Source organism: Chelon labrosus (assembly GCF_963514085.1).
Source record: "Chelon labrosus genome assembly, chromosome: 16".
NCBI classification, from domain to species: Eukaryota; Metazoa; Chordata; class Actinopteri; order Mugiliformes; family Mugilidae; genus Chelon; species Chelon labrosus.
In genome coordinates, this window is record NC_140349.1 from 16,384,002 (window position 1) to 16,411,896 (window position 27,895).

General features: G+C 41.1%; 2 protein-coding genes across 3 annotated transcripts; both read left to right on the forward strand.

The window, feature by feature from the left end:
• The first annotated feature begins 13,741 nt into the window (after window positions 1-13,741).
• nfe2l3 (nfe2 like bZIP transcription factor 3) lies at window positions 13,742-21,549 on the forward strand. The gene is made up of 5 exons (XM_084563986.1): window positions 13,742-15,809; window positions 17,492-17,575; window positions 18,869-18,976; window positions 19,184-19,661; window positions 19,760-21,549. Exons 1-5 carry the CDS (start codon window positions 15,294-15,296, stop codon window positions 20,527-20,529), a joined length of 1,956 nt encoding a protein of 651 aa, XP_084420112.1. The 5' UTR covers window positions 13,742-15,293; the 3' UTR covers window positions 20,530-21,549.
• A 662-nt stretch (window positions 21,550-22,211) lies between these two features.
• Window positions 22,212-27,639, forward strand: cbx3a (chromobox homolog 3a (HP1 gamma homolog, Drosophila)). Of its 2 annotated transcripts, none has more exons than XM_084563988.1 (5): window positions 22,212-22,704; window positions 23,571-23,724; window positions 23,944-24,103; window positions 24,370-24,464; window positions 27,076-27,639. In XM_084563988.1, the coding sequence occupies exons 1-5, from the start codon at window positions 22,653-22,655 to the stop codon at window positions 27,200-27,202; spliced, it is 588 nt and encodes a 195-aa protein (XP_084420114.1). In that variant the 5' UTR covers window positions 22,212-22,652; the 3' UTR covers window positions 27,203-27,639. The 2 variants fall into 2 exon arrangements, with proteins under 2 accessions (XP_084420114.1, XP_084420115.1); XM_084563989.1 differs by having other exon boundaries at window positions 22,213-22,603.
• Window positions 27,640-27,895: the final 256 nt, after the last annotated feature.

The window sequence follows — 27,895 nt, forward strand, 5'->3', positions numbered from 1 at the left end:
TGCCTGTTACTTTAGGAATTCAACTCTTTGCTTCTTTACATGTGCTATTCTTTACATTTTTGAGGAAATCATTGCACTGTTGTTGTTTAACGGATGACAATTCATCATAGAAAACATGATTAGCTTAACCAATGTGATGCATTGTTATAGATTAAACTCACAAATGATCAAAAGCTGTTAAAAGCGGCTGCACATTTGATTTTTGTTTGCACGTTTTTTGTATTTGGTCCACTTAAAACCAGTGAAACATCAAACTATTTACTTGTTAATAATGATTTGGCAGGGCCAACCTTCTGCAAATACTTTCAATATCAGCACATTAAATGTAATTTACTTGAAGAAAAGTGTTAATTACAGTGTTCAAACTAAATCTAACATAAGTAATCTAAGTACAAAAGACTACCACACTGCATTGATAACTTGCAGCTCTGGCTAGACACACCCAGACACGATCATTGAAGATTAGAAAGATTGTGGTTGAAATACATCACTGAAGGAAGGGAAACACAGCTATTTCTAAAGTTCATGGAAAGGTTCACAGTGAGAGAAATAATCTGCAAACGGAGAAGACTTAAAATAGTAGTGAGAGGAGTGGAAAAGTGGCCGGCGCTCCAAAATTCCTGCAGCATTATGGAGACGACTCATGTGGGAAGTCAGTGGAAGGGACACCGCAGGCATCTCTGTCCTCAGTGAAGGTTAACATTCATGACTCTAGTATATGAAAGATGCTGGGCATACGTGGTATCCATGACTGCCAAGACAAGGTAAAACCACTGCTAATCTAGAAGAACAGTAAAACTCATCTACATTTTACCACAACACCTTACCTCAAACCATTTGGCAGAACGTCCTATAGAGTGATGAGTCAAAACCTGAACCGTTTAGAAGACAGCAGTCATATTACAACTGGTATAAACCGAACATGGAATTCCACAAAAGGAGCACATTTGTGGGTAAGCATAAAGATGGGATTTATGGCTACTGGAGAACTTGATATAAGTGAGGAAAGCAAAAATTCTGCTCTCTGGCCGAAAATCCCGAAGGAGAACATCAGGTCATCAGTGTGTGACATTGATCCCTACATATAACATGTGTCTTGAACTCAGCTTCATCATCAAAGAGCTGATAATTGCTTATGTTGGATAAACTTCGCCTGCGTCTAAAGCTCCAACATGTTAGCCACATTGGACGGCCACTTTTCCACTCCTCTCACTATTTTAAGTCTTCTCCGTTTGCAGGTTATTTCTCTCACCATGAACCTCCCCATGAACTTTAGAAATAGCTGCGTTTCCCTTCCCGGAGTGATGTATTTCAACCACAATCTTCCTAATCTTCAGTGATGATTTGAATGCGCAGGCTGCCAGTAATCATGCCTGGGCGTGTCCAGCCAGAGCTGCAAGTTATCAATGCAGTGTGGTAGTCTTTTGTACTTAGTAGCTGTTTAATGTTAGATTATGTTGGAACATCTGTAATTAACACTTTGTCAGAGCACTCTAAGTACAAAATAACTTCAAGTAATGTGCCAAAAGTGTGAAAGTACTGATAGGAAGTTGGCCGGATGCACCTTTAGAACATGAGCTACACTCTGGAGAAAGACATCTACAGTAGTTGATTGTAACTAAGTTAAATCTCACAAGTTGATAGGGTCGACAGGTTGACAGATTGTTACGTATAAAACCGTGGCCATCTGTGTTTTAGAGACATTTATCAGTACACTGTACTTCCAGGACAGAAATGCTGAGATATTGAGGGGTTTTGCCAAAATCCTAACCTGGACCTCACTTAGATGCTGTGGCAGCTGATGCTCCCGAGCCCGTCAAGGTGGCTGCATTAAAGCAGTTCTGCAGAGAAGAGCAACAGGGACTGATCTCCAGTTGTCTGAAGAGTTTTGATAGTTTTAAGATCTGTCACGGTTTAGTAGAAGATAAATGGAGAAATTAAAAGAATATCTATTTATTCGATTTAACTTCTACAACCAACAATTAGATAAATTAAGCATTAGTGGCAGGACATTTACTCAAATCTACATTTTACGTCACTACTTTTGTTGTAACGCTGAATCACTACTTTGGTACAAAATACTTGATCGTCCTATTAAGTAATTGATATCATAGAACACAATGCAATCTTGTCCATAGCCGAAGGTCTAAATGTGTTCTTTATTTATTCTTACACAGTTTGAAGGCATGTTAATTCTTAACATTTCAAATGTTGTGGTAATAAGTAGGGCACTAGAATATTCCATTAGCTGCTGCCAGACTTCTATATAAAGGAAAGCCCACGTACAGACATGCTGCACACACACAAACTACAAATAGGCAACGGGAACTGTTGAACCATATCACCATGACAGCTATTATGACAGATGACTGCATCATCTCGGAAAGGAAATCCCTTTCACTCCTCACTTGTGTCTCCTGAAGCCTGATTGCTCTCCGGCTTGTGCCTGGTTTTTCTATATTGGGGTCAAAAGGTAACATTTTCAGAGGTTGTGGAAGAAAATAAAAGGAGGCTCCCTCACACGAAGCAACGCAGATTAAAGAATAATGAGCCTCGGTGACATTACGGGGAGGGAGTCGAGCGGTTTTTATTTTATTATTTTTGCCAGCTTTATGACATGAATGTTAAATCTAAATACAACTTAATGCGTTCAAAAGAAACTTAATAAGGGCTTCTTTAAAATCGAATTATTCTTCAAACATTAAATTAACTTCCTTGTCTCCTGATTGAAAGCCATAGTTTACCCATCTATTCATTTACACAAGTTATATGACTGGGAATGTTGTTTTTGTGCAACACCACCGCTCTTCAATCAAACTCAGGCATGCAGACATTCTTTGTAGAGAACAGGCTGCTCTGCTGAATGTCCTCACCTCTGTCTGTGATGTGTTGCCTGCTGACAGTTTTGTCCATTGGCAAAAGCAACCAGGAGGCTGCTCATGCACCATGACAGTCCACGGATTCTTGGAGTGCCTTGCATGAATGCTCAGAAGGCTCAGAATGGTTGTTCACAGTTACGGCTCACTCGGATCACATAAGGTTGCAGCTCACAAAAGCTCTATTGGTGTGATGCTATTATTGATGCTACCTTTCTTTTCGCTGAATACGTTTGTACTCTTATGTGAATTAAACGTGGAGGATAAAAATCATATACAGCGGGGACAACAACAGCTATTTCTTGCAAGAAGTGCTGAGTGGAAATGTTCTACCATAGACACAGGCAGAGAGCTGTGAAACTTTTGTGCTGCTTTCTCTGTCCCTTTCCCTCATCTGTTTTTTCTCCTTGGCAGCTTAAAGTGGTGTTGTTATTCCAGATGTGCTATATGGAGAACAGACAAGAGGAATACTTCATTGAAATATGAAAATATGTCAGCATGCGGACATCATTATGGCTGCCCAGATCATTTAAGATCCCCAGAAATTACATCCAGCCATGCGAAAAAGAAAAAAAAAAGTGTGTGTGTGAGCATGCATGAAGGCTCAACATGTATGCCTACCTCCATTTGTACAGAACTCACATGTCCAGATTTCAAACACATGTCTTCTTGTTTCTAAGAAATCTCGATGGCAAATCATATCTAGCGCTAACCCAATTAGCTTTACATCTGGTTTAGAAGCCTCAAACCTGTGACAACGCAGAGGCAAACAAAAAACACAAGACAAACTGAGACACACAGTCTCCGAGGCGGGAAAGAACTGCACAGGAGAGATATATGTTTTAAATTCCTCCTCTACTCGCTGTTTTATTTCACTCAGATTGGTCCATGGGAGCTAGTCTCCATGTGGGGCTAAGTCTTTCGTGAAATCTGCCTCGAGTGGGTCCTGAAAGTGCCCCTGTGCCAAATGAGTAGCGTAAAGCATGCCCCGAGGCATGGCCCACAACGACAACCTCACAGCAAAGCTGTCAGCCCATGAGCCAATGCACTAAAACATGAATGCTGCCGAACTGTTCGGTTTTATAGCCTACAACTCCCAGTCACAAGCCCTCTAATGCCCCGTTTAACAAGCTGAAAATCCTCCATTTATTTCCCCTCCATCTCCCTTTAGGAGCTCCTCCATTACTAAGCACAAACAAAGAGGCTAAAATACACTCTGCGTACATGTTGTAAATGCAGCAGTGAGGTGTTAAAAAAGATGCTGCTGTGTTTGGCATGTATGGTTTGCATCGGTGTACTCCATGCATACAGCGTATGCATGCAGCTACTCATATAGGGAGCTGTGGAGAAGAAGTTATGGACTCAGGACTGTAGGGTCACTAGATCGAATTCTCTTCATCTGAAGTGCCCTTGCCTGCTCACCCTTAGTAAACATGCTCACTACTCTTCTCTGTGTGTATAAATGGATGGGTTAAATGCAGAGGGCAAATCCCATGTATGTGTATAAACTGTTTAAACACATGGCCAATTAACCTGATTTACACTGTTTTTTTTGTTTTTGTTTTTCATTTACAGTCAGCGGAGTCTAATACAGCAATCAAACTAATATATCTGACACAATTTCAAGCCTGTTCATTTTCATGGGTGCATGTTGTAGAGTATTTTCTTATCTATGTCTGTATTTTATTCTTCTAATAAGCACTGCTGACGTGATCTTGCAATTTTGCTGTATCATGCATACAATGACAATAAAGGCTCTTTCTATTTTCTCTCGATGGACAAAGAGTTTAAAGAGAGAGAAGAAATCCACGAGATAATGTTGTGGGGTTGAGAGGTTCTGGGAAGGATATGGTCCACTGTGTCGGTTCTCCCGTCATAACACAGCAGCTTGGATGAAGTCCTCATCAGCGTTACACTCCACCGGTCACATCCCTGTGAAACAAGCACCGCATCGCCGGCCCCAACACACTCTCCCCTGCCGCCCAACAATGGTGTCACTCATGAGGGCCAAAGAGACACAAGGAGAGCTCCATCATGGATATTAGCTATGGGGATCAGTTGCTTTAAACAACAGAGGAGGGGTGCGCTTTTGCAGCATATCACGTAACAACCCGCAGATGAATACCTTTGAAGTTTTATCTCCACTTATTAGATGAATTTCTCCTTTGTATTGGTCTGTAAGGACAATAATATAGCAGCACAAATCCTCCGGATTGCTTAGCCTCATCCAGCATCCTTCCCTATTTGGATGCATTTCGATCATCTCCAAGTGTATATTATAATTTAGTTTCATTTTCATCATACATTTTACCACTTTCTATGGAAGCAGAGAGCGTTCTTTCCACTTCATTTCATTTTATGACCTACCCTGTGGGGTCTTGTTATACCATCTCCGGGAGAAGAAATTAAATCAATTTTGAATGCACGACACAAAACAGCAATGAATGCACTGTATTAAGCTGATCTGGCTTAATGCACGGCTGTGGTTATATTTTCCAGTGAGGTTTTGTTTGCTTGTTTATTTTTGCTATTTTTCCACCCTGAAATGCGGAGCGTGGGAGATTGGAAACATGCAAGCTACAGTGTCTCGCTGGCTTAACGAACCTGTGGTGTTGGAGCAAGGAACTTGGTTTTTGGGCCAAAAGTTTTTGGGTTTTTTTTTTCCTCATAAGAGCAACTGTTTTCTACTAGTCAAGCATAGCAAATCAGGGGTCATCATCATTATTATGAGTGTTTGCTAAGCCCCAACACGCTAAGTCCTGGTCAATTTAAGGTTATGCGAATTTATCCTCTCGAAATTTTAACTCACTGTATTCCTGCGAATGCCGAAACAGTGCGTCATCGGAAAAAGTGTCATCGGTATGAAGAATTACGGAGTGAAAACAAAGTGATGGCTCAGGTGGGACTTGTAAAAATTTAATTGGGTGTGGGAATTATGAATTCCTTTGCAGTTTTTAAGGATGGCCAGGAACTCAAAGCGCACACTGGATTAGCCACACTCGTCTTTACCGATCCGCCTCCAAAGTATTTTCTCTGACCGTGTGTTTATAGCTTCGGGAGGACATGTTTATGTTTGACACCGTGACAGGACCCGAATCCTCAAGAGTGCTATGATGTGGACAGGAAACCCTGAATCTCTCTCCCTCACAAACATCGTACACATTTTCCTTCTCCTCGCCCAGCTCTCTAAAATAACAGCTTTGACACGATCTGCGCCGCGTTGCCGGTAACACGAGAGCAGCCTGCAAGAACGCGGAGCACTGAGGAATCCTGTGAAAGGGAGGCAGTCAGGGAAGCAGTCCACGCTGGGACTGGTAGACGTATTTGGGATGGATGGTATAGAAAGCCCACACAGAAGCCAGTGGACCTGGAGAGATATCTTGATAGGCTAGAGGCCAAAGGAGCTGACAGGGGAGATCACTGTTTTTGCCCCAGCAAAGGGGAGCAGTCCCGTGGAGTGAAGATGGGGTGGACGGAGGCAATGGGGCTGGTTAGCCCAGGCACACACATGCACACAAATTCCTGCTCCCTTCTTATGGTCACAGGCGTGCAGTCAGGCCTCCGTAAACATCTGTCAGCCATTGCCTTCCTCGTCCACCCCTCCTCTCCAGACCCCAGCAATTCAGCTTGCCCTCTGACCTCCAGCTGAAGAAAGAGCAACTGTGATTTTCTGCCAAAAACTAGCAAAGACTTCAATTATTTGACAACTACCTCAAAAGGGCAGACAGATTTAGCTGCACGGCTGTACATGGATAAATCAGCGTTATCATAACAGTTGCACTGGTTTGGCTCATGATTCACAGTTCAGGAAAGAGGACTTAAGAGAGTACAGCTGTACATTAGGCGATTAGAGCAGAAAGTGGAAACGCCTTGGGCTGCTTGGTCTTTTCAATGGCTTGTATACTTAAATAGCCCAAAGTTTTTCGCATAAGAGTTAAATCTGTCTCAAATACCTCTGTGAGAAATTAAAACTGTGCCTTTGATTCGATTCAAGCTGTTTCACAGAATACGCTGAATATTATGTTCTTCATTTTTCTTTAATTAATCAGTCAGTGCAACTAAATTTGCCCGTGGTTTGGACACTCAAAGGACAGATCATCTCAGCCACTCTACCTCCCATGGGATCCCAACCACCACCATAGACCCGTGGACACAGACCAGAGCCCTCATCAGCTCTCCCACTTCCACATCTCTTTGGGGCCTCAGGTTTCCCTCGGCCCCTCCCGCCCTCCCTGCTTCTAGCAGCCCATGTAGGCCTCCCTCCTTCTACACATCAATTACAGCCTTTCCCCCATTGCTTGAGCCCCTAGCTCTATGACCCCGGGGGTTACCGAGTCAGGGAGGTCAGAGGTCATTCTCCCCACTGCTAACCGAGGCATCTCTCAGAAGTTTCCGGCTATGGGTCTGAAGCCCTGCGGCCGTGCAGAGCAACTCCCACATGACCCTAAGGCAGCCAGGGGAGACAGAGATACCCCCCATTCCACTAAACAATGGCCTGTTCCAGTCAGACTCGTCTAGCAAGCTAATTATGAATTATTTTCATATGCAGACTTGCATTTGTTGTTATATTTTGGGTCTTCTTGTTCATTGGTCCAACGTCATTCCTGCAGGACACTCATAAAAGGCTCCATAATTTGATTACTTTGAACATTGCGACTTTGCACGCTCTCAGTTCTCCTTCCAAAAGAACATCTTTTCCTTCCTCTGTTGTCAGTGGACCAGTGCTGCAAGGCCACTGGCAGCCCAAACTGATGATTTAGTTTAGTTTCTAACAAATGCAATTTGTTTTTTTAAGATTGCGCAGGATAATTTTATGGTAAATGTCTGCCTTTCAATAAAATGGAATATCACTTAAACATGCCATCCCGCGGACACAATGTGCTTTGCAGACCAATAAATAAACCTAATGAATTTCATGAATGACATCAACGAAAGACATCTTTCAGTTTTATCTGCTTACCAAAATACAAGGGCATAAAATTACTGAAGCCAGCTGGTACGTTTCAAACAAATAAACACAATATGAGTATGAATAAAGTGAGCTTGTGGCTATGAAAAACAAAGGCTAATGAGATAAAAGGGTTTAGACACACCAGCTCCTTGGGAAACACTTGAATATCTTGGATACTTTGCTGGAAAAAAGAGGCCTGTAAAGTCAGATTAATGTCTTTATGTTAATTTTCATGAGAAGAATCCGCATCACTGAATGTATGCATCCTGTTTGTGACTTTAAATCTCTTTAAATGTACCTCTAATTAACCAAAGATAGGGAGAAGAAGAAGAAGAAGAAGAAGAAGAATTGATTCTGTGGTAAATCTCACAACAAATGACTAACATTCAAAAGATGTAACACACTGTCAACCAGGTTAAACAGTAAGTCGATGACTCTGGTCTCTTTGTTGACCACAGAGTTTTGACGCAGAACTCGGCCTCACGGAGCACAACTGTATTTCTGTCATAGTTCCCAGACCTTACAGTATCAATACCAGACACATTACCTCTAATGGGAGAGTCTGAGGGTGGAGGGAAGAGGAGACAGGAGAGAAAGAGAGAGAGAGACAGCAAGAGAGACACAGAGACCGTAGAGGTACGGTATCTCTATTGATTAACTGGAAGAGGACCTCCACTCCACCCTCTCCTGTCCAGACATATGGGGTAATAAGGACCACTCTTCTCCACTAACCCCCACCCCCTCCTGCTTTTCCTTTTACTCCCCTCACCCCATCTAGAAAGCCTTTTAATCAGCCCCTGGGGGAATACATGGATATGATATGGGAGAAAAAGCAAGTGAAGAATGAGAGAGGGAATGGAGACAGGGTGAGAGGAGTCCATTAGTGAAGCACGCAGACACAATAGCTACACGGGCCAACACAAGGAGGTTTCCTTCAAGCACAGAAAAAAGGCAGCGCTGCCCAGAAATAAAGATATCATGAATGCTTGCATGTGCATGACAAAAATTAGACACTTTCTTCTTCAAAGCTACGCTGAAGGATTATTTTAACATCTTGCTAGCACCGCATAAGATGGTGTGCACGTACGTTATGCGTTTGTGTGCAAAGCGCGTGAGCTGATATCGCCCCAGACTTTCCAGGTCATCATCTCAAAGGGCTGTTTTTTGAGCTCGGCCAGGGCCATTTTCCTCTGTTTATGCAGGGCCTTTCTGTTTTCTTTTCCAAGGAGAAGGATGCCAATCTCAGCGAGCCAGACTAACTTTATCAAAGCAGCCATCTCAGTCTCTGACATCAAATCCACAACTGCTTCTCATGCTGAAAAAAAACTGTCAGCACCTCACCCCGTTGCTGGCCCCTCGGCCTCTGGACTCTTCGGAGATGGTGATAGAAAGGGAAGGAGGGAGGAGGAGAATGTGAGGAAAAGATCTAAATAATTCTCTGTCTGGTTAAAGGCAGATTGTTAAAATCAGAGTGTGGTGCTGGTGATCATAATTGTGTCTCTATTCATTTAAACAACCAATTGCTCCACGCAGCTGCTACAGTTCACTGAGTGAACGCTGGTTCCAGCTGACAGACGTGAATAACAGGAGGCAAAGCCTGCACAGCAGCGCCCTCTCCTGGCCAACACAGCTTTGGCACTTTTTTGAGCGAACCAACGGCTTCTTTAAAAAAAAGATAACATCTTCCACTTTCAAAACGGCTATAAATGTTGGGAATTACTTGGCTTAGTGTGGAAATGAGCAACAGCAGTCCCATAATGCTGTCAATAGGCGATGTGTTACTGCCGATTGAAGAAAGCAGAAACGCTGCTAAGTGGAACACGATTTCCTGCAGACCAGTGGGACACATAACGTAGAAAAGTCTGCTCAGTCCATCAGCATTAAAACAAAACCCATACTGAAAGGGGAAAGAAATAAAGACTTGGAAGAAGCAATGCATTTTTCGTTATTACAACTCAATTTGCAGAGAACGGGCCTGATTTAAAATTGCTTCCATATGTCCCCACTGCGGGGCGCCACAGAGTCTGCCAGAACGGCTATCACGGTTTTATGATGATTGGCGCTCTACGATTGGCTGACAAGAAAGAGCTGTGAACCAATGGGAACGCAGGATGTTGGTTCCTTCATTGGATTGGCTGCACGCGGGTGTCAATCAAGCAGGGACTGGTTCTGGAGGCAGAGAGCGGCCAGTCTGTTGTTTTTCTCTCTGGAGGACAGAGCTCCGCTGCTGAGCCTGTTCAGTAACACACACACACACTGAAAAGACGCTTTCAGTGAATTTACATTGAATGGGCTGAAATAAAAAGGCAACTTGTAAACATTAATTTTAAAATATTTATTTTAAAATGTAAATTTAAATACACATGTGTGAATGAATTATTACTTGTAGTATATTTAATTATTACTTTTATGTTATAGCTCTAATTCACAAAAAGTTGTTATTACTGATGAGGAACTACACTGACATTGGGGCAGCCAAATATTTTAAACTTTTAGAAAATAACACTGTGTCTAGTAAATTTAAATGTTCACCATTAATACTCTTGTCACATATGAATGGTTTGATTTGCTTATTAATTAAGAAAATACATCTTTATTCTTAAATATTTTTTAATCTGTTATTTTATGCATTTAAATTATATATGAATAGTTTGAATACATTCTTTTTATTGAGTTTTAATTATTAAGTTATAATTATTTGTTTCATTAGAAAAATATGTCCAATAAATATATATATAAAAAAATATTTTCTTTGACACAGTACCATTCCAAGTCATTCATTACACGTGACTGAGTATACTTTCTGCTTTTCAAATAACCCTGGGTTCATTCATAAATAGATAATTTAATTTAGTAGGGAGGCTAATGATCAAGAGGTGTACTCAAATTTAACATTTCTACTAATATTCTACTTCTTTTATTGAAGAGAAGACGTGCTTTCATGCCTTAAAAATGTATAGTAAATAAACAAATTGTCTTATTTAACTTAAATAAAAGCTTGAATTAAAATATATATATATATATATGTACAAGACTATACACTTTGCATTGTACTCATGATAAAATAAAATGTGGCTCAGTATATAAATACGACTTTCAAAGCGACTTTAAGATGAAATTCCAAAAGTAAAACACAATTAATAACGACAAAGTAGTCCCATGAAAATCACCTCGATTTCCCTCAGATTTCCCGTGAGCCTTTGCGAAGAGAAACCAAACAGTGCGCACGCGCACTTGTCTCCCAAGCGTCACATAGAGCTCCGCCAATCAGCTTCATCCTCGGAGGAGTGTGTGGGGGTGATTTAACAGCTCTCCCCCAATAAATCTGTCAGAACTTCACAAAGTTGATTTAAATGTGTTTCACATCGTTATGAAAATACTTGTGGATTAATCAAGTGACTGCGCGCTGGCGTCAGATCAATCGGAGCAGATTACTCTTCACAGCTTCTTTAAAGAGACGCGATTTGGAGCGTTTAGATTCTGGATTTGTCTGGCCACCAGGTCGATCTGTTGGACTCTTATGAGGCGGACCGCAAATGTCACTTGTTATGTTCATTGGGGTTTTCCTATTTTTAATAGTGTTGCAGGAATGTGATGCAGAGCATTTAGACAGTTTAGGATGCTATTACATTTCTCTCGGCGATGGACTATACAGTTTCAAATAAGTTGAAAGCTATTTCAGGAGCTGCTCATACGCTGTTGTGTGAATGTTAAATTAATGCAATAAGTCTGTAACAATGTTGCAGCGGCATCCTCAATGAGGTGTGTAGCCAATTGTCTGATAAGCCCAACAACACGTTTGACTTGTCTGCTAGAGTTGCGCCTCTTCTGCAGGAAGGATCGAGTGTCTGCTGCTGATACAGCCAAGCTGGCTGGCAATGTGTGTTGAACTAGACCTGTTATGGCCACTCATTACTGTTCCTGTAATTGAATACGATTTTCTGGACTTGTTCATGTTGCAGTGGCACATAAAAAAGTCGACACAGAATAGACTATTTCCAAAAGGCTTGCTTAAATGGATTTCCATTGCACATAAAAACTCCATTACAGCACCCTCAGACGTAAATAGGGTACAGTATGGATCTCTATACAGTGAACTTTGTTAGGTTACACTATAGAGACCCAGGCTAAATGTGTTATCCAGTGGAACAGCGTATTCTTGTTTTGACTTTATATAATGTACTGCTATTCTCATTCTTATTCTATGAATGGGTGTCTATACGGCATGTAAACTCCATTAATAATAATAATAATAAAAAATAATAATAATAAAAAATAAATTCAAAACTTCTCACGTAGGGGCACACGACAAAAAATGACTTGTTGGGTGTGTCTCATTTTATCAGCTGACAGGGATTTACACAAACTAAACACCTTATTACAACCTACAGTATTTAACATATCTTACTGGTTTATACGTTTACATGTTTACAACGCCGAATTTTACTAGATAAGTGTCACGTCACGTAGAAATTGTGTGTATATTTCATTTCAGTCATCTGGAATGTCAACAACAAAAAAATGAAAATAATTACCACTTTTCGACAGCAGGGGTCGCAGTTGAACCAGATCACTGGCACGCTATTCGCCAAACAGCCCAACAACTTATATAAACCTTTACGGAACCAGTGGTCAGAGATGCAGCTTTGGGGCCTTGAGGTCACTGGTTCGATCCCATCGATGTCCATGGCTGAGGTGACAAAGCACCTTTAAAAAGTAAATAAATAAATCCTACCCTGGTGGCTTGTATGAAGGCCCACTGCTCCAAGTGGACTGACTTTCATGGTTGAGAACAAATTCATGTGCATACATGGTCGATAAAACGGATCACTAAAGATATATTTTTAAGTTATGGTACAATCACCTGGGAGAGGCTGTTGTAGTCTATTAATTTACAAAGATAATAATAAATGAACCAGTAGGACTTGTTACTAGTTAGCTAGTATTATTTTCTCACTTTCACTTGAGTGCTCTGTGGTAGGGGCAGAGCTGGAGTCCTTGACATTGGTGGCAGAGGCAACGACCTTGAACAAACTCTGGTCCATCATGAACAATGTCCACCACCCTCTACACGACACCATAGTCAGACAGAGAAGCTTGTTCAGTGACAGGCTGCTGTCTCTGTCCTGCTCCACAGACAGGTTGAGGAGGTCGTTTGTCCCTCAGACTCTGTCTGTCTGTCTATCTATCTAAATTTACACATCTTTACACTGTTGTTTTTTGTTTTACTTAATTTAAATCTATTTAACTGTATTTTATCCCGAAATAAAAGTATTATTAGGATGCAATCAGTGCCTGTTTTAATCCTCTCTTCTGTTTTTTTTTTTTTTTTAAATTCAGCTCAAGGCTATCTCTGATCACACTATCAAAACCTGCACTGTAGGCCTTGGATACTCGGGTACCAGCAAACTAGCGTTGCTCTGACTAGAACGAGACCTTGAACATTTGACCGTATCAAGTGTTATATAATCAACCATTTGGCCACTGCCTTCCTGCAAATGCAAAACAATGATTTGCAAACTTTATCAGTGGTTTTGTACACTGTCAGTGTGACCTAAAATAAAGCTTAAAAAGAAAAAAAACAAGACACAGATAAATTCACCACAGCACTTCCCATATTAACCTGAGGATCAGTTTGTCTCTACTGCACTAGAGGTTATTTGTGCAGAAGCCTATAGCATCTTGGGCTATAAAAGTACATATTGCAACATATTTGATCTAAGAGGGACAAAGCTTTTGAAAGTAGGTATTTTGATTTCATAATGTGTGCTTCTGTGAGAACGATCGACTCAGTGGAAATATCACGCACACATCCAATTATAAATTCCCTTTTGCTGTTATAAACATGATCACTTAAGTAAATAAGTACCCTAAAACTTCACTCAATGTTTTACTTTAAAACGTGTTTGTTCTTATCAATCTCAATCTACACAAGTTGGTTGTTTCAGCTTCTGACTAGCCACTGTAATTTTTACCTGATGCAGTATGTAAATATTTTTTGTACATAACATATTTGTCTGCCGTATTCAAGTTTTTTGTATCTTTTTTGCATCTTGCACTGTTGTTTCCTGCCGCTGTAACACCCTAATTTCCCCATGGGGATGAATAAAGTCCTATCTTATCTTATCTTATCTCTTATCAGAAAAAAAATCATTATGTACACTATATTCTAATATAACAGGCCTACACAAAATCTTAGCTTTGTGAAGGTTATGTTATTCAGTGTTTGCTTAAAATACCTGTGTTTTTATTTTGGTGGCTGTGTATTGCAGTCCTATCGAATTGTGTACCAACATGAGTTTCTATTGTTTTGACAACCCCATTATAGTCAGTGGGCTAGTCTATGTAACACAAACACTTTTGTGTTTATTTCAATACAGTTTAAAAGGACCGAACTACAATCCTCCAAAAATATCATACAATTGAATTACCATTTCTTACACTGTTTCAACATCCATGGAACAGTATATGCATGATGAAGGGGGGATTTAGAGCAGGACTGTTATATTAGAGTGCATTTCACCAGTGTACCTGATGAACTGGTGTGAGTATATTGCCATAGCCTACTCAAATAAAGTATGAGACCCTCAAAAGTGTGCTTAAATCACATACTTGAGTGCATATTGGCCATATACTGTACTTTCCACCAGTGATCATTAAAAAGTGTGGACTTCTTGATGTCCTGTGGATATGTTGTTTTGTATGGAAGGATTAATCTGTTGACATGGGCCTTTGTTAGGCAGTTTAGTTGAACAAGTTCAAACTGCAATACAGTCACTTACCAGTAGGCTAAAAGTGGAACAAATCCAGGTCAGTAGCACAAACGTCAGGGAAAGACTTCCTTCTCTAGGAAATCCCTCTGAGAGCTATAAACTGTTACATGTGACGGCTGAATACTACAAAGAACCGTACTAAACAGTCCTAACGTGATACTAGTTTGACTTCTGACATTATTCATGTAAATAGTGTGTGCAGTTAACATTGGGGTGGAGGCTTGTTGTAGTGAACAATCGTCTCTTACGCTCATTGGTTACATTTATAACGGACATTCGTGCTGACCAATCAGATTCTGTTGCGGTGAACTGAAATGAAGTTCCCCCAGTAGCAGTACTGTGTGGTGACAGCGTTTAGCTTTTCATGTGTTTCGTTTTCTGTTTTATTTTTCAACGTCGCGAAGCGTGTGATAGCTTGGAACCGCTACCGAATAACGTCTCCGTTACAAGGTATCTAAGCAAACGCGTTTGCTATGTTGCATCACTAGGATCGCGTTAACCGGCAATTAATGCTGATAGCTAACTGCTAACAGATAGCATAGCTATTTAACGATTTCGCCGGTACAGGCAGACCTCTTTGTCTGACAGGGGAAGGCGTGCTCTTTTGTTAGGCTTTCCCTTTGTCCATTCGGGAAAGAGGAACTGTTGGGTCAGGATTTCACGAATATCCGCAGTTCTGAAAGTATTTAGAAAATGCAAATCCCGAAAAAATACTTCACAGAAGGCCTGATTCAGTTAACGATCTTACTCAGTTTGATAGGAGTTCGCGTGGATATCGACAGCTACTTAAGCGGGTACTATACGCCTCTAACAGAGATTAACTTGGGTCCTAGTTCGGCTTACACCCAGACACCCTTTCATAATTTGAGAGATACTCTTGACGGATACAGTGTGCACCCAAAATGTCCCGAATTGGACTATTTCTTTGCAAGTCGGCGGCTACTCGACGAGGTGAGGACCCTTGGTTCACCGCGGTTCCCCACACAGTTGAACGCATGGCTGGTGCACCAGGTGTCTGCCACTGACAAGGCTGACTGCGGGCCTTCAACCAGCAACGACACTGACACCAACTCGGGATTAGAAAACCCCGGAGATGAAGCCAGAGATGTCGGTGAACACCTGCCTGTCAGTGGCCAAGAGGTGTACCAGACGAACCCTGACCTCGGACAAGGGCCTTGTGGAGCTGGAGCCTGCGGGTTTCCTAAAGAGGCAAGTGTGTGTGTGTGTGTATGATGCAAAATAAACTTAAACAGAGTTTGATTTTAGCTAACCTACACCACATGGTTTGTCTAAGAAGGTGTTCGGCTTAAGTATTTTACGAGACAATGGACTAGAGTTTAAACTTCCGCAATGGTTAGCTAATGCTATTACTAGCTAACTAGCATCACCATCCGCTGTTACACAAAGATGGGTGTCCATCCAACAAGTAACTTATTATGTTGTAACAGTACATGCAGGACCAGGAAATAAGGCAACATTATACTGGCAAAAGGTGACATGCTCATTTATTTTCAGTTTGAATGGTATGCCCTGTTCTGTGTCACACTGCAATTCAGTGATAAGATAAGTCTTCTAGTGCCTGTGCTCATAGATCAAATGACTTACATTCATCATGACAATAACTCCCCAAACAGTTCTAGTAAATGGTCTAATAACCAGATAACAAGGTTTTCAAGTAGAACCGGTGTTAAGCTGACTGTCTGCTTCACCTGTTATCCTTCACTAGTATGGAAGTTGTCACATTTAGCCCTCCTGTTATAATAGATATGATTAACAAATAAGATCCCATTACGATCGGTGTCTCGAGTGACCACGCAGGTTTCAAACTAACATTTGAGAAGTTGTTCATCAACTCTTTATACTGAAGAAATGTGTCATTTAATAATCTATATGACAGGTGCCTGCAGTCAGTAACCACCATGGTGTTGTAAGACTTTAATCACACCATTTATATTCAGTTCTCCCAATGATCCAGTTTTGCAGCTTGGGGTAGAAACAGCTGCTTGGTGGATGTTATTTCCTGAGGGCAGTTGATGTTGCGAGTTGTGTAACTATATCCACTTTCTTCAGGCTCAGCCACCAGCTGTGGGCCTTGAGAGGTGGAGAAGAGAGGCTTAGATCCACACCCCGTTTGCTTACATAAAAGCAGTGGTCCATAGTTGAACACTGCCACTCCTAGGATTAATGTTTAATATGATATTGACATGTCTTTTATTATTCCCTCCTCCCATCTCTTTTGTAAAAAAAAAATGGAGTTAAATGTTATAGTAAAAAGCTGTGGTTTGTGGAAGGGCACTGGTTCAAAGGACATGACTGCAGCTGTGATATTTAAAGGTTGTCACTGACTGTCTTCATTTTCTAGGGCAGTTCAAGCTGGAATCGATACCGCAGTAGAAACCAACAAGCTCAGACAGAGCTTGTGCAGAATTAAGCAGATGTAGAGTAGTTTGTCATATTTTTGCCTCTGGCATTAACGTAAAAACTGCAGCAATCATCCTCCTTTTCAAAGAAATGAGAAACCACCTTTTCTTATTGCACGGGACATGGCTGTGTGCAAAGATATTACATCTGTGACAGCTGGTGACCCACATTACTGTGTCAGGTCAGGTCATCTCGTAGGGCAATTAGCCTAACTATTACAACAACTGCTTGATAAAACAAAGCTAGTCTCCGTCATAACAGAAAAATTACATAACAGAAGAATCGTAGTCTCAGCTTTACAATTTTCTGCAATGAGATCAATGAACCAGAAATGGAATGACCTTTGGGAAGCCTCTGGATGTCCACCAACAAATAGTTTTTGCTTTTTCTTTCTCTTCTGTCCTGACTCACCTCATGTTCCCCATTTCCGTCTTCCCCTTCTTTCCATCTGCCTCTCTTTGTTCTACCAGGAGGACGATGCTAAAGTTAAGGAGGAGGAGGAGGAACCTGCTCCACTCACTCAGCTGGCTCACAGTTCCACACTAGAACAGGAGGTAAGATTCCACTTCGTTAAGTTGTGTTCATTAGCTGCGGTATACTGTTAGCAATGCTACACTTGGCATCTCTGTTTCAGAGAAGTTCTGTTTCTGGAAAAGTTGCTGCACTGGAGTTCTTGCATAACTGTGTTTGTCTATTTGTAAGACTAGAATACATTTTAGTCACTTTATAGTAGGGCTGAACGATTTGGGATAATAATCTAATTGCGATTTTTTTCCCCCAATATTGTGATTGCGATTTAATATGCAATTTTTTATTTATTTTTTATTTTATCCTCCTTTTTCCCAACAAAACATAATGAATGATTTAAATATGAACAACACAATATTAGATTTTAGTGTAAAATGTTCTTTCCCATAGGCTGGGCCTATTTGTTAGAATTAAATTAAAAGATGTATGACTTGAAATAAATGACATTTTTATTTAACTGCTCATTACAGAAACATCTGTGGCTTTGCCACTGTGCATTTTAAGGGGAACTGCTGTTTTTTACAATCTGGACCTTATTTCTAGCATAAAATATCATCATTTACTCACCAATATCACTTTTGTTTCACTTGCACTTGTTCAGGAGATATTTAGATCAGTGTATATCCATATAGCGGGAGTGGTCAGGGCATCGAAACGCAGCCTCTAAATAACGCATTATCTGCAGCGAAACTCGTTCATTCCGCCAATACTTTGTTATAATACGCTAGTGCTATTCCCCGTTGAGTCCGGAGTTACCTGTTAACATCATCCGGGGTCTGTAGATTGACCTACAGACCCCGGATGATGTCTTCTGACCTCTGAGCGGCGCGCGCACCCGCTACGGTTGGCTTGTTTACCAGTAATTTGCTACTGCTATGGTTCGTCCACAACCTCAGAGTTGGACAAATATTCAGCCATGTTGCAAATAAACTAGCAGTAGCAAATTACAGGTAAACAAGCCGACCATTGTGGGTGCGCGTGCCGCTCAGAGACATCGTCCAGGTCAGAAGCTTATCATCCGCGTCGCTCCCGCCATGTGACCACCTTGTAATCGCGCAAGTTGCGGTTAGAAAATCGCGTTTTATCATATTGCGATATTATCGCAAATGCAATTAATCGTTCAGCCCTACTTTATAGTGTTTTCACCTGAAAGTCACATCATCACATGGCCGGTTAGGGATAGCTCACAGAACAAGACATTGTCGTGCAGTTCAGTAGACTTTTGCCCCTTTTTGCATTAACTACGCTATTACCGGAGATTTTGGCTACAAAACATACCACGTTCTTACTACATTCTATTATATTTTTCTCTATTTCAGAGTCTGCTCGAAGGCATCGCTGCTCTGTCCAATCCAGCACGTCATCAGCCTCCTACCATTGATATTGACCAGCACTGGAGCAATTTACTCTCTGTTACAGACCTTGATGTAAGTTTTCTGTTCGTGTTCATTATCTCAAGCCTTATGTGGAAGTACATAAATTTTACTTAAGGCTTAATTTCAGCTAAACAAAAGTTCTCATGCATAAACTTTGGAATGTTATGGTATGATACCATACCAGTGCCACATCAACACATTATGATTATCAAAGCTGTAAAGAATAAAGTAGGACTAAAATGAATGTCTCATTTGTAGGACTTTGACTCCCTTGTCACTGAGCGTCTGTCAGACCTTGACACCGACATCACTAGCGCCATCAGCCAGGATGTCAGTTTGCATGATGCCATGGTAACGAGTGCTGGAACGTTTGGTGTAGCGTCTGGAAGAGCTCAGTCCAGGACAGTCGCCCAGCAACAAAGAACCCTCTTACGTCTGGAATCGACAGGCTCGTCGCAGTCAGATGCTTCACCAGGGATGGCGCTGGGCCTTGCTGCACTCCCCTTTGCCTCAGTATGTAATTTAACTGGAAATGTGCCATCAAACAGTACTCTGGGCGGCTGTTTGGATGAGGCAGTGTTTGACCAGATTAATCAGCTAGGCTTGGAGGGACTGGGTGCAATAGACACCCAGCTGATGGACTGTCTGGAGAGCATAGACCCACAAGTTCTTGAAGACTTGGACTCAGACTCTGGACTCTCCTTGGAGAGCAGCTCTGGAGGTCCAGTTTCTCCAGGTTAGTTCAAATCTAAATTTCTGAATATACACACACCATGTGATGCTAAGAAACTGTTGTTAAATATATTATTACAATCATTATCCTCACTCCTTCAGGCTCCTCCGAGATGTCATCGTCATCCAGTTCATACTGTGAGGATGAATGTGGAGCTACAGGCTACAGCAGTGAGGTGGATTCAGTCCCCTCAAAAGGCATAATGGACCACAGCACAATGTGGTCACCTGTTGATCTAAGTGAGAGTGTGTGGCATGACCACAGCTACTCATCTCCTGCTTTCTTTAACCAACCACCAGTAACACTGCCCCACAAAAGCATCAAAGAGGAACCTCTCAGCGATGATGATGGGCTACAGTTGGAAGAACGGGAGCTGAGTCGTGATGAGCTGCGCGCCCGTTCTATGTGCATCCCATTCTCCGTCCTGGAGATTGTCAACATGCCTGTAGAAGAGTTCCTGGAGGTTCTTGATGGTCACGGCTTCTCTACAGAACAGGTGACTCTTCTGAGGGATATCCGGAGGCGGGGAAAGAATAAATTGGCAGCTCAAAACTGCCGCAAACGCAAGCTAGATGCCATCACAGGGCTCCAGGAAGAGGTGGAAAGACTGCAAGCTCAGAGGAACAGACTTCTGAGGGAGAAACAGCTTACAGCCAAGACAATGGGTGCTGTGGGCCAGCAGATAAAGCAGCTGACCAGAGACGTCCTGGCCCGGCTGAGGGATGGTTCAGGACAGCCTCTGAACCCAGAGAGATACACCCTGCAGTGCGGGGCTAATGGGAGGGTTGTAGTTCAGCCTGTAAGACGGCCTGCTGTCTCCACATCAGCTGGCAACAAAACAGACAAGAGGAAGAAGGAGAAAAAGCAATGACCCAGTATTTCCAGCAGAGACTTAAGCTTTTAGGTTTTTGGATAGTACTGAACCTACTTGCCTGACTCTGGTTTTGGGGTGTCCTCCTCTGTGGATTGTGTGGATTCACCACTGTCGGAGCCTAAAATTGGAAAAAGCTGCAAAAAGAAAAGACGCTCGGAACATGAACAAATAAATAAAATGAATCTATGTAAATAAAATGTCTCATGGGGCAAATGTAGCTAACACACTGGACATTCTTTGCCTGTTAAAGATGGACAAAGCAGATGGGTGGTTTGAGGGAACAGCTTAGCTGCTGGCAATGCTATCGGTCTCTCTTGTGCCTGATAACATTTAAGTTGTGCTCTTATAATTTTTACAGAAAAGTGTAAGCAACAAGACGTATAAAAATCCACACGGCCAGCATTGTGACAGTTACTGGATAGATCTAAGTGCGGGGGGGGTTCTGTTTGTTTCCAGGTAGTCTTGCCTCTCAGTGTGCACCTGTTCTGTATAAGAAGGAGGTTAAAGATTGTATTTATTAAAGGTTCTTGAGGTGCTTATATGCATCATGGGAGGACAGCATCTTTTTTTTTTTTTTTTTTTTTTTTTTCAAAATGGTAATCTCAAAGTGACAAGAGTATTGGAACATTACCTACCTAATGTTTACAGTTTTGTTCAAGATTTTTGAGGACATGAACAGTTAAGTAAGAATCTGAAGTTAAATTGAAAAAAAAGTCTTTTCCTATTACACGTCTTGAAGACATCAAGTATACCAATGATTAAAATGAAAAGGCCTTAATTTGCATTTGAAGTGTTTTGGTTATTGTGTGTGTACATCCAAGATGCATAATATCGTAACAAAGACTCTTTATGGGTCTACCATTACACATTTTTTGTAAACCAATATTGATTATATCGTTAGAAGCGCAATTTAACTGAATCCCTTTCATTTCAAGTACTTTAAAGATTTTGGCAAAATTATATTCTACCTCAAGCCTTAGTTTATGTAAATTTTTAGTATTTCTTTTTCTTTTTTTTTTAAAATACCCCTTTTTTGGGAACTTAAATGCACTCACAGACAAAAAAAATCCTTCATTATTAATATAACAAACTACCCACCTTCTGAAGAAAAAAATACAATCACCAACTCTATTTAATAGGTTTGAATGTGATTTGGATGTTGCTTTTTTTTTATATATATATTTGAGATTATCTGAGAGTTGAATTAAATATTGATTAGAAGTTGCCATCTTATTCATGGGAACACTGCTTTATTCAGTCAACTGAGTGAGTGAGATAAATGGAGCAAGGTGCATACAGTAGGTAATAGAGTTTTCTTTTTCTTTGTCCTGGTTTGGCCAAGAGTTTACTTTTGCTGTTTGTTTCATTTTCAAGTTTTGTACATGTTTTTCTTTGTTGCTGAAGGCAAATGTGCTTGGTTGCATGGTGAGGGTGGAAAGTATGATTTTTGCTTAGAGAGTTTGAGTTGCTCTTGCAGGCATTTGTTTTTTCTCATTAAAGAAATAAACTGACACTCCTGTTTTTCTCATTGACGCCTTGTTTGAATAACGAAGCTAAAGCTTACTGGATGTGGTTGTGTTTTCTTGAATATGTTTCACCACTCGGCCAGGTGGTTTCTTTACTTCTAAATGACTGGGGTTAAGGTTTTTATTTGGGACATCTGTGGTGGTGCACACTTTAACCCCACAGAACTATAATCTGTAAATGACACAATACTCACTTGCAGTTGAACGCATTTGTTCGGATTAATGTTCTGAGGCTGGGGAATATTATATTATACACTGTACAGTTACAGTGACATATCCTGGAAAAGACCATGTCCACTTAATATATTAAGACGCTGAAGTCAGAGATTTTAGGACGAATGGAAAAACTTTCCAGGAGCATAAATGTAGCATACAAACATACGAGCTAGCGAGCGAAACGCGTTTCCTTCCAGGCTCCCGTAGAGAGTGCGTTTAGCTTTTGGCGCCTGTGACGGTTCGTTACTCACTGCCAATAGAGACCAGAGAGAAAGAGACAGACCTCGTGGTTAAGAGGCATCACCGAAGCTATTGTCATTGTTTGTAGGGTGTGTATGCAAAAATTTATTTATTTGAACGCTGCATCGTGCAACGTGCATGTCAGATTTGATTGCCTCGCCGATGCGGAACAACAGGATGAATACTAACGGTAGCTTTGTTTTACACTTTGAACTTTACCGCAAGAAACGCAGCAGCAACAACTCTATTGTTTAAGTACTAATGTTGTATTTTGGCTAAACAACTCTGAAAGCAGGCGTGCACACTCCAGGGTTTATGCAAGTTTTTTTATCCACGACCTCTAAATATTATTTGTGCACTTTTATATTGGCTATCTTAGCATGTACCTTAATTAGCAGTTTTGCACTTGCTAACGGTGCTTGCTAGCGTTAGTAAGTTATGTGTTTTTCGTCAAACCTTTATCTTAATCAACGCTGTAGTACAGGGTGCACTGCAAATGTGGGGATAATTTCTCTACCACTGAGGCCTGTGCTTATATCGGCTACATTTAGCACGGAGGCTACCCTTCGTTACGTTATTGTGGTTTAGCTAGCTTCGAATGTAACGCCCAGCTAACAGACGCTAAGATAGCAAAATGAAGTGTTATGTTAGCGTTGGTGTGTCCGCTTTGCTTTCCTGAAGTAACTAGTCGATGTTTATCATACCAACACACAAATATAATAATATAAGTAATCACAGCGAGTGTTTTTACGGCCCCAGCATCAGTGGCGGATGTGGGGCCTACCCATTCCTCAACTCACTGTGGAGAGCAGTAGCATTTACACTCACACCCACTTTCCAGTTTATTAGGCATGCTTTGTAATAAAACAGGCCTGCACAAAGTCTTTGTTGAAACCTTATAAGAAAAGTGATAAATCTACAATATATTTTTTGGAGGATGTAGCTTGTGGTGCTCTTAAACCTAATGAATTAAACAAAGTGTTTATGTTTCACCAGTGAACTGTTAAATAAGCATACTTGTGAATGTGAATCATTTGTCACACTGCTTGTTTCTAGAGCACAAAATGGGCAAAAAGCAGAATACGAAGACTAAGAAGGACCCACAGGAGTCACAAGATGAACCTGAAGAATTTGTTGTGGAAAAAGTACTCGACCAACGTCTTGTCAATGGGAAAGTAGAATTCTTCCTGAAGTGGAAAGGATTTACAGAGTGAGTTACCTGGGACACCTGAACCCTGCCGCTGAGCTGGAAGTGCTTCCCTGGTATGGGGTTGTGCTATACTTCTGTCTGTAGTCATTGTGGTTGCATGAAGGAGCTGCAGCTCCATACATGCTTGTTTTTACACTCAGTTCTGTTGTTTATTTATGGAAATTTATATTACTGGACGTTTTAAAGCACAAATGTTGGTTCCCTTTCCTGCCTATTTAGTGCTGACAATACCTGGGAGCCAGAAGAAAACTTGGACTGCCCTGAACTGATTTCAGCGTTTTTAGAAGCACAGAAGAACGTTAAGGAGAAGCCTGCTCCCACCAAGAGGAAGGCCTCCACAGATGAGCCGGATGAGACAGAACCCAAGAAGAAAGATGTGGTGAGTTCATTGAAAGCTTCACGTGACCTCCCCCACCGGTGATCCCTTGAGAGATGAAAACACTTGAATTTAATCTTAGACATTTCTCAAAGTTCAGAACCCATAACTCCAAAATCTATATTACTGTATACGTAGGAAGATACAGTCAAAGGAATCAAAGAATCTTTAGGAATGGAAAAGATGAAAGATTACATGAATCTCTGCCACAGTATTTATATTTTTATTTTTTTGTACATCCCAATGTGTTCCGTTGTCATCACATGTAGGCTGAGAAACCACGTGGCTTTGCTAGGAACCTGGACCCAGAACGTATCATTGGTGCAACAGACAGTAGTGGGGAGTTGATGTTCTTGATGAAATGGTGAGTAACCAAAGGAAAAGCTTATCTTTATGTCCATGTAGCACTCCCAGTCAGTAAATCCGTTATTATTTGATACCTTAGTATTCCTACCTGGTTAATTCAGTGAGATCGACGTGTCAGTGATGCATTTCTTTATTTTGGCATTTTGCCTATGTAGTGGGGGTTGGACGACTTCAGATTTATTAAAGTCGACTAATATGTCACACAGCAGAAAGTAATGCTTTGCAGCAGTGAAATCTGTATTCTTGACCTGAATACATATTGTAGAGTATCACACAAAAGAAGCTATGGAGGCTTTTCTGCAAGGTAATCGAAGCTTGAACACGGGTATTGTCAAAGTTCATGGCCATAGTCAACGTCGACACCATAAACACCGTGAGTCTGACGCTGACACACAAAAAACATGCTCTACAGTCGGAGCAACAAAATAACCTAATGGAACACAACAGGACTGAACATAAACACATGAGCTAACCGATCCTGTGTGCTGCAGATATTTTTAACCTATTTCAATTGGCACTGTCAATAGTGTTTAAGATAAGATAAGAAAAACCTTTATTCGTCCCACAATGGGGAAATTGCAGTTTGCAACAGCATGCAGAAATGATATAATAATAGATATATAATAATAGATATATTGCACATATTAGGAGTGCTCGTTGTGGAGCCTAACAGCAGCAGGAAGGAAAGACCTTCTGTATCTTTCCTTCACAGCACTTGCGTTTGGTGAGAGTTGTTAATTCACTGCTGTTGAGAGGATTTCGACCATTCCTCTGCTAGCGTTAGCCACTTTGCATTGTGCATTGCAGTAGTACATTTGTTATATTCCAGAACTGATTTACATATTCTGCATGTCACGGTAGAATAGGCTTCATCTTTAGTGAAGTATTTCCACACACTTAATGAACCGCTGCTAGTTTGCTGCAACGACCCACTGGGCTTCTCACCTGTCTTCTCAGAGTCGTCCATGTTGTTATTGTCACGTGATCGGTGACTAGTTGACATGGCACAGCGGTACTAGTCGACTCGTCGGTACAACCTCTACTACCTAGCATTTGCATATTCAAGTTACACTTAAATAATGAACATAAAGTGCAGACTCTCTTTAAATTGCTGGTATTCACTTTCAAGAAGGCATTACAACCAAGTGTAAAGGCACAAAATTAGCTTTACCTTAAAAAAAAAATGTTCCTCTTTAATACTTTGATGATTTCCAGAAGTCTTGGAATTCACGGATATAACAAAAGAGTGGGTGTCCTCTTTTGTGATGCTTATCCTTTACAGCAGCTGCCTTTAGTAGTTGTTAGTGAGTCTTTCTGTCTGACTCCTCATTGCATTTTATCCATCACAAACTCCTGGGTTGCTATGTGCATTTTGGGTCGTTGTCTATCTGTACTGTGAATCACCATCCACTTTACTTCATTTGGCCAAATCTGATCAAACTGTGTATCCCCATATGCTTCAGAATTCACCTGAGGTCTTCCGTCACATCATCTCTACACACTAGTGACCATAAAGGCTCTTTTAGAGTACTGCGGGACATAGACGCCGTAACCTACACACATAGCCTTTGGTGGTGTGAGCCATTTATACTTGGTGGTGTGAGCCATTTATACTTGGTGGTGTGAGCCATTTATACTTGGTGGTGTGAGCCATTTATACTTGCGCTTATCAGTCTTTCTCGCTCTGTCAGTGCTGTGTCTTTTTTGCCAGTCTGCATAAGCTGACGTAGAAACCTAAACTGCCTGTGTAAGCCATTGGAAGCCATGCATACCCATGCCATCACACAGCTTGAACTGGGTTTTACAGGTGATGTTGTATGCGTTTGGATCAGGAACTATTCGAACCCTACTTCTTTCTCCTCCATCATTCTGACACAGATTGAATTTAGTTTTGTCTGCCCAATGGATGATTTTTGTCCATTTTGGGACAAATGGTTTGCAACTTGTGGTGAATCCTGTGTATTTGCTCTTCTGATGTCTGATCTTTATGGTACACTTGGGTAATGATATGCGTACCTCTTGACTGTATATTGTGGAAGGGTTTTTCTATAGACAGGATCCTGTTATCATCCACCCCTGTCATCTAATGATGACATCCAGGCCTTTTCATGTCGCAAAGCTGCAGAATGTAACGAACTGTTGATGTGGCCACTTCGATTTGTTTTTGTAACCTAGGATGTCCTTTCACTCTCACTGAGTGATCCTTTTGAGGGCAGCTTATGGGTCCACGGGAAAAGTTTCCAAGTTAAGTTGCCACATGTAGAATCATCTCCACCTTTTAGCTGCTTAATAATGGAATAAATGATGAAGGAATATGCTACACCCGTTCATCAAATAGCTCTTGAGTCAGTTGTCCATTTACCTTTTTAAACCTTCCCTTCAAACAACCCAAACAACACTTTAATACATATTCCTTATTTACCCGTTTCTTGAGTGCATTTCAGTTAATGACTAAAATATGATTGTCAGTGTCTAAAAATATATCCTTGCTGTGTGTCTATATATGTATTCCTTTTGTAACAGATCTTCTGTCCAGTTAAAGTACCTGAAGTTGAAATAGTATTTGGATTTACAGTAGTTCATGGCTGTTTTCTTTTGTCTTTTCTTAGGAAAGACTCTGATGAAGCAGATTTGGTCCCGGCCCGCGAGGCCAACACCCGCTGCCCTCAGGTGGTTATATCCTTTTATGAGGAGAGACTGACATGGCATTCCTGTCCAGAGGATGAAGCTCAGTAGTTCTTCCCTCCAGGCCCTACAGTCTCTTGCATCACCTACACTTTCCTCAGGATGGGTTTTTTCCCCTCGGGCTTGCCTTCTAGTTTTAGCTTATTAGTTATTTTTGAAGATGTTCGTTGAATAACAGTCCATGAAAGCTTTGTTGTACATATAAGCTGAACTGACTGAGAGACTGTTTCGATGTACGACGAAAGAAGTCTTCCGGTATCATTAGGAGTGACTGATCTGTTTGATCACCGTCCATATTCATACTTATTTGAATGTTTAAATTCTAAATGGCTAATTGTTAAAATTTAAACCAAGTTTATCACGTTCGCAATCTCATGTAAGATGCCAATCCCCACCCCACACTAGTTCTTGTGTATTGTTCCAGGGGTGCATTTTGTATTGTCTGTAAATATCATTTGAAGTTCTAATAAAGGTTTTATGTGACCAAATTTCACTGCTTAATTTTATGGTTCCAATGAAGTGTGTATGATTTTTATTATTAGAGGTTATGTTTTGATATTAGTATTTCAATGCTGTAGCTGTGATCGCCTTAGTATTTTCCTGTTGGACGTTTTACTGTTTGGTCTGCTTGGTCTACTGATCAGCCACAACGTTAAAACCACTGACCGGTGAAGTGAATAACACTTAGGACCCATAGGCTCCCACTAACAACATTCTGTTACCAGACACCACAGGACACCATCA

Coding starts and splice junctions, on each gene's coding strand:
- nfe2l3 (XM_084563986.1), top strand. CDS start 15,294: ATGCAAATCCCGAAAAAATACTTCACAGAAGGCCTGATTCAGTTAACG. Junction 15,810..17,491: donor CCTGCGGGTTTCCTAAAGAG/GCAAGTGTGTGT, acceptor TTGTTCTACCAG/GAGGACGATGCTAAAGTTAA. Junction 18,977..19,183: donor TCTCTGTTACAGACCTTGAT/GTAAGTTTTCTG, acceptor TCTCATTTGTAG/GACTTTGACTCCCTTGTCAC.
- cbx3a (XM_084563988.1), top strand. CDS start 22,653: ATGTCAGATTTGATTGCCTCGCCGATGCGGAACAACAGGATGAATACT. Junction 22,705..23,570: donor CAACAGGATGAATACTAACG/GTAGCTTTGTTT, acceptor GCTTGTTTCTAG/AGCACAAAATGGGCAAAAAG. Junction 23,725..23,943: donor AAGTGGAAAGGATTTACAGA/GTGAGTTACCTG, acceptor CTGCCTATTTAG/TGCTGACAATACCTGGGAGC.